This window comes from Carcharodon carcharias, chromosome 20 (assembly GCF_017639515.1).
Source record: "Carcharodon carcharias isolate sCarCar2 chromosome 20, sCarCar2.pri, whole genome shotgun sequence".
NCBI lineage: Eukaryota > Metazoa > Chordata > Chondrichthyes > Lamniformes > Lamnidae > Carcharodon > Carcharodon carcharias.
Genome location: NC_054486.1, coordinates 35,988,720 through 36,006,802, shown reverse-complemented (window position 1 = coordinate 36,006,802; position 18,083 = coordinate 35,988,720). Strand labels below are relative to the sequence as shown.

The 18,083-nt window shown below is 41.9% G+C and overlaps 1 protein-coding gene across 3 annotated transcripts in view; it reads right to left on the bottom strand.

Moving 5' to 3' along the window:
• The window catches only part of cdan1 (codanin 1), a 103,065-nt gene that overhangs the window by 64,693 nt on the left and 20,289 nt on the right, over positions 1-18,083 (bottom strand). For all 3 annotated transcript variants that reach the window (XM_041214666.1, XM_041214669.1, XM_041214668.1), the window contains exons 4-9: positions 14,543-14,715; positions 13,456-13,575; positions 7,226-7,301; positions 6,193-6,313; positions 4,987-5,096; positions 762-851 (exon numbers count right to left, since the gene is read on the bottom strand). In XM_041214666.1, coding sequence (XP_041070600.1) covers positions 762-851; positions 4,987-5,096; positions 6,193-6,313; positions 7,226-7,301; positions 13,456-13,575; positions 14,543-14,715 — 690 coding nt within the window. The remainder of the gene's footprint in view (positions 1-761; positions 852-4,986; positions 5,097-6,192; positions 6,314-7,225; positions 7,302-13,455; positions 13,576-14,542; positions 14,716-18,083) is intronic.

The following is an 18,083-nucleotide window of genomic DNA, read 5'->3' as shown; positions in this document are numbered from 1 at the left end:
CAAGGAGTGAATCAAATTGGCTGAGGACTGGCATCTGTGATGCTGAGGACTCGGAAGGAGGCTGAGGTGAATCTGTCTCTCTAATGTGCCAGGCTCCCCCACCACAGAGGACGGGAATGTTTATGGACCGTCCTCTGGAAACTTGTTTAACTGTCTGCCACCATTCAGCATTGGATGGAGCAGGACTGTAGTGTTTGATCTGATCTGCTGGTTTTGAGATGCTTAACTCTGTCAATTGCAGCTTCTTCCGCTGTTTAACATGTCCTGTGCTGTGTCTCACCAATTTAGCGCATCATTTTCAGGCACGCCTGGTGATGCTCCTGGCATGCTCCCCTGAACTCCCCATTGAAACAGGATTGATCCCCTGGCTTGATTATAATGGTTGAGTGAGGGATATGTTAGGCCATCAGTTTACAGATTATGGTTGAATACAATTCTGCTGCTACTAACGGCCCATAGCACCTCATGGATGCCTAGTTTTGAGCTGCTTGATCTGTTCTGAATCTATCCCATTTAACATTATCCTCTGGTATGCAACTCCTCTCCTGCAAACCATGACTCCTGGGCAGCCAGAAAATTTATCCAATCTGGAATTTAACAATGGAACATTTAATACAGATTTGTTTTGCCATAGCTACATGTCCATAACTGATTACAAAAAAAAGATAAATTGACCCAATCATTTCCCCCATGGGTGTATGCAAACAGTTTTCAGTTTCTTGATCTTCTTTTCACCCAAGAATGGCAACATTCTGCCGTACCTGATTCGAAGACCCAGTGATCTCTCAAACTCCCAACCAGGATTTGTATGCTTGTCCTCCCACTCACGCAGCAATTCATAGAAGACATCTCTGGAAGAAAGTTAATGGATGCTGCTCTGAATCAGTGTTTCCATTGAAGGGCTATTGTACATCACTTATTTGTTTTCATTAAGCCTTGACAGATTTGACTTACAAATGGATAAATGTATAGGAACAAAAATGTTAAAATATGTAGTACGTTGAGAAAACAAAACTGTCGATATTTCATTTTAATGCAGAAACTGAATCAGAGGGGTGACCTAGATGGCTTTAAAATTAAGGGGTTTGGCAGGGTGAAAATAGAAACGGTTTTCACTTGGAATCATTAATATAAGATGGTTACTAATAATTCCAACCGGGAATTCAGAAGACATTTCTTTAGCCAGAGACTGGTTAGAATATGGAACTGTACCACATGGAGTACATGAAGTGAAAAGCATAGAAGTATGCCAAGGGAAGACCATAAGACCATAAGACATAGGTGCAGAAATTAGGTCATTCAGCCCATTGAGTCTGCTCCGCCATTCAATCACAGCTGATAAGTTTCTCAACCCCATTCTCCCGCCTTCTCCCCATAACCTTTGATCCCCTTATCATTCAAGAACCTATCTATCTCAGTCTTAAAAACGCTCAATGACCTGGCCTCCACAGCCTTCTGTGGCAATGAATTCCATAGATTCACCACTCTCTGGCTAAAGAACTTTCTCCTCATCTCTGTTCTAAAAGGTCTTCTCTTTACTCTGAGGCTGTGCCTGCGGGTCCTAGTCTCCCCTACTAATGGAAACATCTTCCCCACATCCACTCTATCCAGGCCTTTCAGTATTCTGTAAGTTTCAATCAGATCCCTCCTCATCCTTCTAAATTCCACCGAGTATAGACCCAGAGTCCTCAAGCGTTCCTCATATGTTAAGCCTTTCATTCCTGGGATCGTTCTCATGAACATCCTGCGGACCATCTCCAGGGCCAGCACATCCTTCCTAGATACGGGGCCCAAAATTGCTCACAATATTCCAAATGTGGTCTGACCAGATTCTTATAAAGCCACAGCAGCACATCCCTGCTTTTATATTCTAGGCCTCTCGAAATAAATGCCAACACTGCATTTGCCTTCCTAACTATCAACTCAACCTGCAAGTTAACCTTAAGAGAATCCTGGACTAGGACTCCCAAGTCCCTTTGCACTCCAGATTTCTGAATTCTCTCCCCATTTAGAAAATAGTTTATGCCTCTATTCTTCCTACCAAAGTGCATGACCTCACACTTGCCCACATTGTATTCCATCTGCCACTTCTTTGCCCATTCTCCTAACCTGTCCAAATCCTTTTGCAGCCTCCCACCTCCTCAATACTACCTGTCTCTCCACCTATCTTTGTATCAGCTGCAAACTTAGCCAGGATGCCCTCAGTTCCTTCATCTAGAAGATTAATGTATAAAGTGAAAAGTTGTGGTCCCAACACTGACCCTTGCGGAACTCCACTAGTCACCGGCCGCCATCCGGAGAAGGACCCCCTTATCCCCACTCTCTGCTTCCTGCCAGACGCCCAATTTTCTATCCATGCTAGTACCTTGTCTCTAACACCATGGGCTCTTAGCTTACTGAGCAGCCTCCTGTGTGGCACCTTGTCAAAGGCCTTCTGGAAGTCCAAGTAGATAACATCCATTGGCTCTCCTTTGTCTAACCTGCTCGTTACCTCCTCAAAGAATTCTAACAGATTTGTCAGGCATGACCTCCCCTTGATGAAACCATGCTGACTTTGCCCTATTTTACCATGGACTTCCAAGTATTCTGAAATCTCATCCTTAATAATGGACTCTAAAATCTTACCAACAACCGAGGTCAAGCACGTCGGCCTGTAATTTCCCATCTTTTGCCTCACTCCCTTCTTAAACAGGGGGGGTTACATTAGCGATTTTCCAGTCCTCTGGGACCCTCCCTGACTCGTGATTCCTGAAAGATCGCCACTAACACCTCCACTATCTCTTCAGCTATTTCCTTCAGAACTCTGGGGTGTAATCCATCTGGTCCAGGTGATTTATCCACCTTCAGACCTTTCAGTTTTCCTAGCACCTTCTCCTTGGTAATGGCCACCATACTCACCTCTGCCCCTCGACTCCCTTGAATTTTGGGGTGTTACTCGTGTCTTCCTCCGTGAAGACTGACGCAAAGTACCGATTCAGTTCCTCCGCCATTTCTTTGTTCCCCATTATTACTTCTTCAGCATCATTTTCCAGTGGCCCAATGTCCACTTTTGCCTCTCTCTTACCCTTTATATATCTAAAAAAAACTCTTGCAATCTTCTTTTATATTACTGGCTAGTTTACCCTCATATTTAATCTTCTCCCTGCTTATTTCTTTTTTAGTTGTCCTCTGTTGGTCTTTATAGGCTTCCCAAACCCCTGGCTTCCCACTGCTCTTCGCCGCATTGTATGCTTTCTCTTTAGCTTTTATGCTGTCCGTGACTTCCCTTGTCAGCCATGGTTGCCTCGTCCTCCCTTTAGTATGCTTCTTCTTCCGAGGGATGAATTTTTGCTGTGTCTCCCAAATTACTCCCAGAAACTCCTGCCATTGCTGTTCCACTGTCTTCCCTGCTAGGCTCATCTCCCAGTCAATTCTGGCCAGCTCCTCCCTCAAGCCTCTGCAGTTGCCTTTATTCAACCATAATACCATTACATCTGATTCCAGCTTTTTCCTCTCAAATTGTAGGGTAAATTCTTTCATATTATGGTCACTTCCTCCTAAGGGTTCCTTCACCTTAAGCTCCCTTATCAAATCTGCCTGATTACACATCACTAAATCTAGAATTGCACAGGAAGCTAGATAAGTAATGATGGAGATAAGTAATGATGGAGAAACAAATAGAAGAATATGCTGATATGGATAAATGAAAGTAGGAGGGATAGATGAAGGGAGGTGGGATGAGGCTCGTGGGGATCATAAATACCAGCATCGACCCTTTGGGCCATATGGTTGGTTCTCTGATCTATATAATTCTAGGTTCTAGTACTGTGAGTAAACAGTTACATTTTCATCAAGTGTGGATTTAGAACCCTTTACTACCACAAAGCAACCCGTGAAAAGAGTAATCAGTTTGTAACAATGGTTGGATGCATTTTAACTTTCTTTCTAAATAAACAATGGTTTGCTACACATTAGATTATCTGTTTACCTGATACAACAGCTACAGGGGGGTCACCTTCAACTCAGTATTTGAAAAATGCTACCATACAAACATCAATATTTAATTATGGACTTCCAAATTCACATTGAATTGACCTTCATTCTTTATTAAATGAGTTACTTTTGTGCCTCCATCCATTTGAAGGGGTTTTTGACATTTAAGGCACTATCTATCCATGTTATGGACCTCCTGAAGACATTCAATAAGGTTCTACACAAGACCATCAGCAAAATGAAAGCACATGGAATTGGAGGGAACCCACCTTAAGGACAGGGAATTGGTTCGGAGGTAGGAGACAGAGCAATTAGGGAAGGGCAACAATGCTGCCTTTGTCAGCGATGTTTACATTGCATGAAAGAATTTTAAAAATCCAAATTCACATCTAACCCAGTTACAATGATTGGACATGACACCAGAGGCAACTGCTTCATAGGAAACTTGTGAAATGGAATCAGGTAGCACCTGCGCAGTGATTCAATAGCTACGGTAGTTTAATCAAACCCAGGTGGTAGCACTTTCACCTCCAAGTTAGAAAATTGTAGGTTCAAGCCCACTCCAGAAGCCCGGGCACAAAAATCTAGGTTAACACTTCAGTGAGTACTGAAAGAATGCTGCACTGTCAGCGGTGCCAACTTTGGGAGGAGCTATTAAACTGAGGTCTTGTCTGCTTCTCAGTTGGACATGAAAGATCTCTTGGCACTATTTTGAAGTAGACCAGTGTCCATATATTTGTGTCTCAACCAACATCACTAAAACAGATTATCTGGTCATCATTACATTGTTGTTTAGTGGGACCAAAGAAAAAAACTAAAGTGATTCAATGGCTAAAAAGCACTTTGAGATATCCTATAGTTGTGAAAGCCATCTTTCTTTCTGAAACTTAAAGTTATCTTATAGGCATCTCCTTCTTGAGAACAGCCATGATCTAACTGAATGCAGAACAGGTTAAATGGGCTGAATGGCCTGCTGCTATTCCTATTTTATATAGAACTAAACATGCTCTGTACCTTTGCTTCTTGAAATTCTGAAAGGCTCTGTCACTGGTAAAATTTGATCGATTGTCAGTTTCAGGTTGAAATGGAACAGACTGTATGACTGAAGGGAGAGCGAGCGATACCTGGAAAATAAGCAATTAACACTGAAGTGACATGGTCCTTCTTTAGTGATGGTGAAAATGTAAACCACATAATGGGAAGGATGGCAAATCTAAAATCTAAAAGGTGGACATTCAAAAATCAATATTTCTTTGCTGGTGGCAGGAGGCAGGGTGGTGTAATGGGGAGAGGGTATTGAGGCAGAGGATCATTACATATCTTTGCAGCAAAATACACATGTTCAATGAAGTACTCAATGTCACACGCTGACAATGCACCCAGCAATGAGAATTGGTTCAACAGAACCAACTCACTTTTCCTAACTAGTCAGTATTTTCACATCCCTCCATTTTACTCGGAATCACAGGTAAACCTTATGACCCATAATTACAACTTCCAGAGGCAACAGAAAGAATACAAAACCTGAAAGGTCATGTAATTGTCCCCACCATAGCGCTAGGCTGTGAAGTTGATTGAGGAGAAACGCCATGGTGATAGTGAATTTCTGAGGTTTAATCAGGTTTTTGGTCTGATATTTGGATAACTAGATACAAGCCAATTAGATGACCTAGTTTTCAAGAGCTCATTGATACTTTAAGACCATAACATCCAACCAGAGAGAAGTTAATTCATACAGAGATATGATAATGGAATTCAGAAGCAGGTGGTTAATGAAAAATGAATGGAATGTTGGCTTTCATTTCAAAAGGGTTAGAGTATAAGAGGGCGGAAGTTACATTACAGTTGTACACAACTCTGGTTAGACTCTATTTAGAGTAACTGTATTTAGCTCTGAGTACACGATATCTCGGGAAGAATATTTAGGCCTCATATACAGATTCATAAGAATGATACCAGGGTTAAAAAGATTAAATTATAAGGATATGTTGAATAGATTAAGCTTGTTTTCCACTAAAGCTGGAAGCAGCAAATTTCAATTATAATTTCATGGTAATTAATAAAGGAAGATAGTCCATAACTAAGAAATCCACCTAATATAGAAACACTTAAGAAATTAAGATTAAGAAATGAATTTAGATTACCACAAACTCAGAAAGTAGTAAAGGTATACCGCAAACTACTATCAGACAGCAATAAAGGTAAGTGTTATTATCTCACCTGTGCAGTGCTGACCTCATTGGCACGGGTCAACTGCTCACGTAATGAAGCAGAGAATACACCAAGTCGGTCATTCTCACCAAGAAGCCGTATAGTCCCCTTATCCAAATAAGAAATTATCCTACAAAAAGTAAAATAAAATTGAGAATGCGATGCTTATTATTCCGCCTGGTATATTTTCCAATTTTTCTTAAAAAGTTTCTTAAAAACCCACAACCACTACCATCTAGAAGGGTAAGAGCAGCAGACACATGGGAACATGACCACCTGGGATTTCTTCTCCAAGCCACTCACCATCCTGACTTGGAAATATATTGCCATTTCTTCACTGTCACTGGGTCAAAACCCAGGAACTCCCTCCCTAACAGCACTGTGGGTGTATCTACACCACATGGACTGCAACCGTTCAAGAAAGCAGCTCATCACCACCTTCTCGAGGGCAATTATGGATGGACAATAAATGCTAGCCTAGCCAACGACACCCACATCCCATCAACGAATAAAAAAAATGACCTAAGCCATGCAGGTCATGGCCGCCAGCTCTTCTCCGATACAGCAATTGAGTTGCAAGAGAATAAAATCATAAGCCTGAGAGGGAGCAGTGCAAGACAGTCTATGTTCACAGAAACTGAATGCATTCTAAAGAAAATCAAGTGTGACATCAGAGGGAAGAGGTAAGTGATTGATTGGTGAGTATTTTTCTCTTTTCTCTCTCTAATCAGGTATCTGTTCAAATTAGAAGCTGAGAAATTAAAAATTACTAGTTTAAGCAAGGTACTAACTAGAAACAATGAGTTTAGTCTTTGAAGAAATGCTAGATATGGAAATCCCCTCAAACCAAACACCTGCCCTCAATAATGAACAGTAAAGTTATTTCCCTCCATGTTTTCCAGGGAAGCCCACTATAATGAAGAAGCTGACCTCAAAAGTTACCAGAACAGATGTAGCCAAGGTAAATCTTATTTATTTGTGCTATTGTTGTATCCACAATTTTAAAACTGTGCAAGTTCAATAACAGGAGAACAATACCCACGTGAACTGTGTTTCCAGAACTCTAACAGCAAAGTAGATGCAATTATGCACACTCCTGAAGTATTGCCTTTCAGCATCTAGAAAATAAATTAATTTTACATTTAGATGTAGAAATTATAAAGGACAGATGAGGTAAGAAAAAGACACGTTTTTATGAACTAATATTTTATAGATTTTTCTTAAAACTCCTTTTCATAATTTATATCATTTAGGCCACAACCAGCATGTTTATCTGATATAGCAAGTGGCTATTCTTGACTAGCACCTTTCATAGTCTCAAGACGTTCTGAAGTATTTTATAGCTAAGTGTTGTATGTAGATAAACATAGGACCCAATTTGGACAAAGCAAGTTCCCAAAATCAGCAATAAATATTGGCTAGAACAGAGGGGAGGACTCTCCTGCTCTTCTTCAAATAATGTTGCGGGATCAGGACTTCGTGACAGGATCTACTACCATTTGCAAGCAAATGGGTGTATTAGTGAGAGGCAGCATGGTTTTTTGAAGGGGAGGTCATGTCTCACTAACTTGAGCGAGTATTTCGAGGAAGTGACAAAGATGATCGACAATGGAAGGGCAGTGGATGTTATCTACATGGATTTCAGTAAGGCCTTTGACAAGGTCCCTCATGGCAGACTGGTACAGAAGGTAAAATCAGACAGGATCAGAGGTGAGCTGGCAAGATGGATACAGAATTGGCTTGGTCATAGAAGACAGACAGGTAGCAGTGGAAGGGTGCTTTTCTGAATGGCGAGCTGTGACCAGTGGAGTTCCGCAGGGATCAGTGCTGGGACCTTTGCTGTTTGTAGTATGTGTAAATGATTTGGAGGAAAATGTAACTGGGCTAATTAGAAAGTTTGCAAACGACACTAAGGTTGGAGGAATTCAGATAGTGAAGAGGATTGTCAAAGGATACAACGGGATATAGATCGGTTGGAGACTTGGGCGGAGAAATGGCAGATGGAGTTTAATCCGGACAAATGCGAGGTAATGCATTTTGGAAGGTCTAATACAGGTAGGAATTATAGAGTAAATGTCAGTACCCTTAAGTGCATCGACGGGCAGAGGGATCTGGGTGTACAGGTCCATAGGTCACTGAAAGTGGCAACGCAGGTGGATAAGGTAGTCAGGAAGGCCATCGGCAGGGGTATTGAGTATAAAAGCTGGGAAGTCATGCTGCAGCTGTATAGAACCTTGGTTAGGCCACACTTGGAATATTGTGTGCAATTCTGGTTGCCACATTACCAGAAGGATATGAAGGCATTGGAGAGGGTGCAGAGGAAGTTTACCCAGATGCTGCCTGGTCTGGAGGTTATTAGCTATGAGAAGAGGTTGGAGAAACTCAGATTGTTCTCACTACAGCGATGGAGATTGAGGGGCAACTTGATAGAAGTTTACTAAATTATGAGTGGCATAGACAGAGTAGATAGTCAGAACAAAAACAGAATTACCTGGAAAAACTCAGCAGGTCTGGCAGCATCGGCAGAAGAAAAGAGTTGACGTTTCGAGTCCTCATGACCCTTCGACAGAACTTCCGTTCGAGTCCAAGAAAGAGTTGAAATATAAGCTCCAGTAACTGGGCGACCGCTTTGCAGAACACCTGCGGTCTGTCCGCAAGAATGACCCAAACCTCCCTGTCGCTTGCCATTTCAACACTCCACCCTGCTCTCTTGCCCACATGTCTGTCCTTGGCTTGCTGCATTGTTCCAGTGAAGCCCAACGCAAACTGGAGGAACAACACCTCATCTTCCGACTAGGGACTTTACAGCCTTCCGGACTGAATATTGAATTCAACAACTTTAGGTCGTAAGCTCCCTCCCCCATCCCCACCCCCTTTCTGTTTCCCCCTTCCCCTTTTTTTTTCCAATAAATTATAAAGATTTTCCTTTTCCCACCTATTTCCATTATATAAAAAAAAACCCACTAGAGCTATACCTTGAGTGCCCTACCATCCATTCTTAATTAGCACATTCGTTTAGATAATATCACCAACTTTAATTTTAACACCTGTGTGTTCTATTGTACTATTGTCGTTGACATCTTTTGATGATCTGCTTCTATCACTGCTTGTTTGTCCCTACAACCACACCCCCCCCCTCCACCTCTTTGTCTCTCTATCTCTCCGCCCCCCACACACACACCTTAAACCAGCTTATATTTCAACTCTTTCTTGGACTCGAACGCAAGTTCTGTCGAAGGGTCATGAGGACTCGAAACGTCAACTCTTTTCTTCTCCGCCGATGCTGCCAGACCTGCTGAGTTTTTCCAGGTAATTCTGTTTTTGTTTTGGATTTCCAGCATCCGCAGTTTTTTTGTGTTTATCTAGATAGTCAGAAGCTTTTTCCCAGGGTGGAAGAGTCAATTACTAGGGGACGTAGATTTAAGGTGAGAGGAGAAAACTATAGAGGAGATGTGCGGGGCAAGCTTTTTATGCAGAGGGTAATGAGTGTCTGGAATTTGCTGCCAGAGCAGGTGGTGAAAGCAGGTACGATAGTGGTGTTTAAGAGGCAGCTTGACATGAATAGGATGGGAATAGAGGGATACAGACCCCGGAAATTCAAAATGTTTTAGTTTGACAGGCAATATGATTGGCGCAGGCTTAGAGGGCCAAAGGGTCTGTTCCTGTGCTGTACTTTTCTTTGTTCTTTGATCGTTTACATCCAATTTAAGGGAAAGACAAGGCCTCAGTTTAATATTCAACTGAAAAGTGGCCACCTCCACTCATAATTTTGTAAACTTCTATCAAGTTGCCCTTCAATCTCCATCACTGTAGTGAGAACAATCCGAGTTTCTCCAACCTCTTCTCATAGCTAATAACCTCCAGACCAGTCCTCAGCACTGCACTGGCCTGTCCAGCCTGGGTTATACGCTCAAGTTTCTGAAGTGGGACTTGAACCCACAACCCTTTACTCCGGAGATTATTACTGACTTGAGCCATAGTGGACACTGCAAATCAGGTACAGATCAGCCATAATGTATCTGAATGACAAGGCATGCTCAAGGGATTGAATAGCCTACTCCAGATCCTATGTTAGGATGAGTAAAGAGAATTAAGTCTCTTCAAAAGACTTCAGTCAATAGTTAATCTTGTAATTATTGCTTAATTTCTGTACAAAGACAAATGCGTATCCTTTAGGAAAGGAAGGACACAGAACTCTCATCTTGTTCCCAGCTCCTGCCTCCAGGCCAGTATTGGAGGAGGACTGGCCGCTTGCACGAGGAGGAAAAGAACAGAATATTCAAAGAACAAAGAACAAAGAAAAGTACAGCACAGGAACAAGCCCTTCGGCCCTCCGAGCCTGCGCCAATCATATTGCCCGTCAACTAAAACATTTTACACTTCCGGGGTCCGTATCCCTCTATTCCCATCCTATTCGTGTATTTGTCAAGCTGCCTCCTAAACACCACTATTGTACCTGCTTCCACCACCTCCTCTGACAGCAAATTCCAGACACTCAGTACCCTCTGCATAAAAAACTTGCCCCGCACATCTCCTCTATAGTTTTCTCCTCTCATCTTAAATCTAAGTCCCCTATTAATTGACTCTTCCACCCTGGGAAAAAGCTTCTGACTATCTACTCTGTCCATGCCACTCATAATTTTGTAAACTTCTATCAAGTCGCCCCTCAATCTCCGTCGCTGTAGTGAGAACAATCTGAGTTTCTCCAACCTCTCCTCATAGCTAATAATCTCCAGACCAGGCAGCTTCCTGGTAAACCTCCTCTGCACCTTCTCCAACACCTTCATATCCTTCTGGTAATGCAGCAACCAGAATTGCACGCAATATTCCAAGTGTGGCCTAACCAAGATTCTATACAGCTGCAGCATGACTTCCCAGCTTTTATACTCAATTCCCCTGCCAATGAAGGCAAGCATGCCATATGGCTTCCTGACTACCTTATCCACCTGCGTTGCCATTTTCAGTGACCTGTGGACCTGTACACCCAGATCCCTCTGCCCGTCGATGCACTTAGGGGTTCTGCCATTTACTGTATAATTCCTGCCTGTATTAGACCTTCCAAAATGCATTACCTCGCATTTGTCCGGATTAAACTCCATCTGCCATTTCTCCGATCTATATCCCGTTGTATCCTTTGACAATCCTCTTCACTAGCTGCAACTCCTCCAACCTTAGTGTCGTCTGCAAACTTACTAATTAGCCCAGTTACATTTTCCTCCAAATCATTTGTGTATACTACAAACAGCAAAGGTCCCAGCACTGATCCCTGCAGAACTCCATTAGTCACAGCTCTCCATTCAGAAAAGCATCCTTCCACTGCTACCCTCTGTCTTCTATGACCAAGCCAAATCTGTATCCATCTTGCCAGCTCACTTCTGATCCCGTGTGATTTTAGCTCCTGTACCAGTCTACCATGAGGGACCTTGTCAAAGGCCTTACTGAAATCCATGTAGATAACATCCACTGCCCTTCCAACATCGACTCTCTTTGTCACTTCCTCGAAAAACTCGATCAAGTTAGTGAGACACGACCTCCCCTTCACAAAATCATGCTGCCTCTCACTAATACGCCCATTTGCCTCCAAATGGTAGTAAATCCTGTCATGAAGAACCTTCTCCAATAATTTCCCTACAACTGACGTAAGGCTCACCGGCCTGTAATTTCCTGGATTATCCCTGCTACCCTTCTTAAACAATGGAACAACACTGGCCATTCTCCAGTCCTCTGGGACCTCACCTGTAGCCAGTGAGGATACAAAGATTTCTGTCAAGGCCCCAGCAATCTCCTCCCGAGCCTCCGTCAGTACTCTGGGGTTGATCCCATCTGGCCCTGGGGACTTATCCACTTTAATATTCTTCAAGAGGCCTAACACCCCCTCTTTTTTGATCTCAACATGATCCAGGCTATCTACACACTCTTCCCTAGACAAATCGAATGCTAAGTCCTTCTCGTTGGTGAATACTGATGAGAAGTATTCATTTAATATCTCTCCCATTTCTTCTGGCTCCACACACAGATTCCCACCTCTGTCCCTGAGTGGGCCTACTCTTTCCCTGGCTACCCTCTTGCTTAATTGGGGATAGGTTGGAGTAAAGACAACAAATATACTTTGTTGTTTTGCAGAAAAGAGTGATTTTGATCAGAATATTAAGATTCTTAAAATACAAGGCAGACTGTGAAAAAGAAAGCCTTACAATGCAGAGCTGAATAGCAACATTCCACAGCAGCAACCAATTAATTTTTGAATCTATTCTAAAAGTTATTATTTTGACACTGACTCAGCAGTCTATGTTAACCCTGATAATCCTCTTAGCATTCACAGAGTTAGCACATCACAAAACCAACAGCAGTCAGCAACTTTCTCCAATCTTTGGTAACTGCTCTATGATCTGGCTGTACTAGAATGTTACTTCAAATGATTAAATTTGCACCTGGAATCTTGTTTGATTTAGAACTTAATCTAAGGAAATTATGTTTATGTTTTGACACTAGTATCTATCCTATTTGAACAAATTAGCCCTTACGTCATAAGATCAGATGTCCCACAAAAAACTCCTGTACAATTTAGCCACACTGACAATGGCAACAAGCAGACTGATGACTAAATGTGTAATGGCCTGTGTATTCCTTACTCGTTTTTGATGAGTGATCTTTTGGCCTGCCCTACAGAGTCTAACCATGGGTGACAGTCTCCTTCCTTTGAGCAGTTGGGTGCGTGGACATAGTCACTGGCATCTATAGAACAAGCAACTGCTTACTACAATGTCTTCTCAATGCTTGCACCACTGTGGATTCAGAAGTAAGACTGTGATACAAGGTGATTCAGCCCTTCCTCGAAATGTTCAGATGTATGAATTTTCAATCTAAGCAAATGGGTCCCTATTGATTTTCATACTAGATTTCAAAGAGGAATTTCTGTTGGTACGCATGACTCTATAATTCTGGAATTAAGCTCACTTATACCCGGCTTCCAATCCTCCATTGTTCTCCATTCTATTCAGCTATTTCCATTATCTAGTCATTAACACATTGTTACTTGTGGAACTTTGCCGTGTGCAACTTGGCTGCCACATTTCCTATATTACACTTCAAATATGTACTTAATTGGCTGGAAAGCACTTTTGGGACATCCAGAGGTTGTGAAAGGTGCTATATAAATGCAAGTTCTTCCTTTCTATTAATTTGCATTGCTGTATCATAAATCTTGCATTTGATTTGAACCACAAATTGGAGTACAAATGTCATTACAGCTCCCCATGAGATAACTCTTACCTTTCACCCCAGTGGCATATTCCACCTCGTCTTCCAAATCATCTGTTGATGCTCCTCCCCTGGATGTTAACAACTGCAGTACGAAGAACAGCTCCAGAAAAATGTTTGGCACTAAATTCTCTAGAATTAGGAGAATATAACATTATTGGTATATATTATATTGTTTCAGCCATCCTCCTATCTCCTTACAGCTCTCAGGTAGTCTGCATCGTGGCATCTTTACACTTCATTAAGGGTCACTTTATTGCCAAAGTGCCAGGTCCCTGCGTTAATATTTTTCCCCATCTAACAGAGCTGCCAGAAAGTATGCTGTGCACGGTATTGTAATCTAACTGTAAAAATGCCCAACTAATTTAAGACTGTGGAGCCCTGGCATCATTAAATCGGACATAAGCTGACATCTCTGAGGATCAAGTTCTTTGAAAGACGACAAAGGGAAATAGCGCACTCAAGTCACCATGTTAAAGGGAAAACTGCTTCATTTTACTTGCTTTATTCAGATAACATAATAGTCTCCTACAAACTTCCCTGGTGAGCATCCAAACTCAGCTATAGCACTGGAAATGTGAGAGAGTAATGCACATACTTCCCACAAAATCCACAGTAAACAGTCCTCCACAAAAGGGGCCTACCAAGTATTTTAAATACACTGTAAACTAGTCCTACAACCAGATTTTTTATTTGACACAAATCAGAAAATTCTTCCATCAAATAAGACACTGTATTTCACCATAAGAAATAAATATGCCAGTACACTAGATTTCAAATGCGTTAATCGGCACAGTTCAGGTTACCTATTAAATTAGTTATGTTCTACACACAGCAATGCACTAAGAATCAGAATTGTACACCACAAGAAGCCATTCACCCTATAGCATCTCCTTGAGCATTTATCCAATTAATCCCAATTTCCCATTGCCCTTAATGTTTTGCTTTTCATATATATCCAATTCCCTTTTGAATGTTCCTATTGAATCTGATTCCATTGCCCATTCAGGCAATACATTCCAGACCATTACTCACTGCATAAAAAAAATTCATCTTTCCTCTGATTCTTTTGTCAATTACCTTAAACATAATCACTTACCAGAGATACAAGCAGAGTATAGCTGAGCCAACACATCCAACTGGTTTCTATGAGAAACTTTGCTTACATCAGCACATACAGCAATACTGTCTGAGGAAAAGCTAAAAGATCTTCCATACTGGCATTTAGTGGGTGTGGTTGGGTCTAAGACTGATGGCTGCTGAAACTTGGATCTAAATAATTTGAAAACAAAATATATGGAAATAACAATTAATATAAAACCTCTAGGAGAGTCATAACATATAATTGTTTTATATACATTTCTGATATCCCTCAATTTTCTATTCAGCAACATATCGTTAATCCATAAAAACCAGTAAAACTATAGGACAAAAAGAAAAATGGTAATTAAGAAAAACAAAAACTGCTGGAGTTGCAAGTCCATCAGAATCTCTGAAGAGATAAAACTGTGCTTTTATCTTTTTTATTTCTTGCTATTTAAAAACTGTATTTGTTAAGTGGTTTAGCATTTCATTTCCTCTCTCCTTTCACCCCTCTGATCTCCATATTCCTTCATCATGCATCACTTGCCAGCTCAAAGATTTGACATATCACCAACTCACACATCTGTGCCAACAACTGCACAGCAGAATTGCAATTTCAGAACGTGGGTTCTCCTGGGCGCCAAATGACCCAAAGCAACCACATCTGCAGTAAGTAAGTGTCTGCAACTTGAAGAGCTTCAGCTCAGAGTCATAGAGCTGGAGGCAGAGCTGTAGACACCGCGACACCACAGGGAGGAGGAATGTTACCTGGGCGCTTTGTTCCAGGAGGCAGTCATACCCCTTAGGTTAGGGTCTTTTCATTTGGTCAGTCATCAGGGACAGGAGGGTGTGACCGAGATCAAGGCAGGTAAGGGGATTGAGAAAGTAGAAACGAAAGGGGACTCAACCTTTACAATTGTCCTGCAGGTCCGAGATGCTTGCAGTCTGTATGTATGAAAGTGGGGGCTGCAGGATAGATGAGCGAACTGGCACTGTGATACAGGAAGCCATTTAAGCAGGGGATGGGGGAGTTAATAGGAACGTAGTGGTAGTAGGGGACAGTATAGTCAGGGGATAGACAAGGTTTTCTGCTGCCGAGAGCAAGAGTCCAGGAGGCTGTTGTTATAGCCCAGTGTCAGGGTTCTGAACAGGTGCTCAGAGTTGGAGAGGAACTCGTGGAAGGGGGAGGATCCAGTGGTCATGGTCCACCTGAATGCCAACAAAGTAGGCAGAACTAAGAAAGAGATTCTGCTTACTGAGTATGATCAGCTAGGGGCTAAATTAAAAAGCAGAACATCAAAGGTAATAATCTCTGGATTATTACCCGAGCCACGAGCAAATTGGTGTAAAGTGAATAAGATTAGAGTGCTATGTGCGTGGCTTAAAGACTGGTGTGGAATAAATGGGTTTTGATTCCTTGGGCACTGGCATCAGTACCAGGGAAAGTGGGACGGTCTTCACCTGAACTATGCTGGGACCAGTGTTCTGGCAGATTAGAAACTAGGGCAGTAAAGAGGGCTTTAAACTAACTAGTGGGAATGAAGGATCAAGTTTAGGAGGATGTGATAAATTAAAGAGAGAGGAGAAGGCAAGGATACAATGTAGCAATAAGGAAAATGGTGGTTAGAGTGTGGCAGGAAGGGACAGGACATACAAACTTAAGTGTGTGCCAGCAGATGAGGCTAGAGATTGCAAAAATAATAAAATGACAGAATCAAAGACACTCTATCTGAATGCATGCGGCATTCGCAATAAGGTAGGTGAATTGATGGCATAAACAGAAGGAAACAGGTATGACTTAATTGCCATTACAGAGATGTGGCTGCAAGGTGACCAAGGTTGGGAACTGAATGTTCAAGGTTATTCAACATTTAGGAAGGATAGACTAAAAGGAAGCGGATGTGGGGTAGCGCTGTTAATAAAGGATAGGACCAGTCATGAGAGAGGATCTTAGATTAGATGTAGAATCAGTTTGGGCGGAGCTAAGAAACGGCAAAAGGGCGGCAAACATTAGCAGGAGTTGCTTATAGACCATCAAATAGTAGTGATAATGTACAGAACAATATAAATCAGGAAATTAGAAGTACATGTAACAAGGGTAATACAGTAATAATGGGGTACTTCAATTTACGTATAGGTTGGGTAAACCAAATTGGCACTAGTGCTGTGGAAGATGAATTTCTGCAATGTATACAAAATGGTTTTCTGGAACAGTATATTGGAGGACCCAATTAAAAACAGGCTTAGATCTAGTGTTGTGCAATGAGAAAGGGCTAATTAATAATCTTGTTATAAAGGAGTCTTTAGAGGAGTGACCATAATACAATAGAATTTTACATTAAGTTCAAAAGTGATGTGCAGTAAACTCCCACCATTCGCGCCTCCCATCGCGATTTCGTTTACCCACGCAAATCTGTTTGTGTATCAAATCACAGTTTGCGCCCCCGAAACCTCGCTCATCCGTGGTTAAAACCGCAACAATCCCGACTTAAACAGCACACATGCACAAAGTTTAATAAAGAACATACTGTACCTTACAAAATTCCATAAAAACCTTTATCCTCTTGTTCTCTAAGCGTGCACTGCAAAAGTCCCTTCACTGTGCATGTGCTGTCTCCATGTGCACGTGGTTGTTGTGATTTACAGGATTCTACAGTAGTGCAGTATTTTGCAATACAGTACAAGACAGCACTTTACTCAAAATGTGAGAGTCGCAGCCAAGCAGAAAACGTATGAGGAAGGTGATAACACTTGAACAAAAAGTCACAATCCTAGATAAACTGCAAAACTGCATCCATGCTGGCCAGGGGATACTTTGTGAATGAATCCACAAACAGGTACATTAGCCAGCCTGAAGAAAAAATAAGGGCCATTGTTAGTGTTTCTGGTAATCGTACTGCCAAATTAACTTGTGTAAGCAGGAGAGATCCACACTTAGACAGGAAATGGAGAAGTTACTCAACATGCGGATAGAGCATCAGCATCAAAGGAGGATGCCAGTTAATGGTCCAATCATTCAAAACAAAGCCCTTGAATTACACCAGAATATAAAGAGTAGTAAAGAGAGTAATGCTGGTAACGATGAAGATATTGCATAAGGGCCTCTCCTTCTATTTCCAAAGAATTCTCAGCCAGCACAGGATGATTTGATCACTTTAAAAAGTATTTCAGGCTGCATAATGTGAAGTTGGTGGGGGAGACTGCTTCTGCTGACCATGCAATGCAGGAGATTTTCCCCAAAGTGCTGCAGGAATACATTGTGGAGAGAAGTGACCAGACAGAGCAGGTCTTCAAAACAGATGAAACTGGCCTGTTCTGGAAGAAGATGCCAAGTCAGACCTACATTTCAAAAGAAGAAAAGACAGCTCCTGGGTTTAAAACAGCAAAAGCTGACACTTCTGCTATGTGCCAATGTGGCTGGCTTTAAATGTAAACCAATGCTGGGTTTTCTGACCTATAAACCTAGAGCTTTCAAATGGAAAAATAAGTGTCATCTGTCAGTCCTTTGGAAGGCTAAAAGCAATTCCCAAGTTACAGCATCCATATTTGAAGACTGG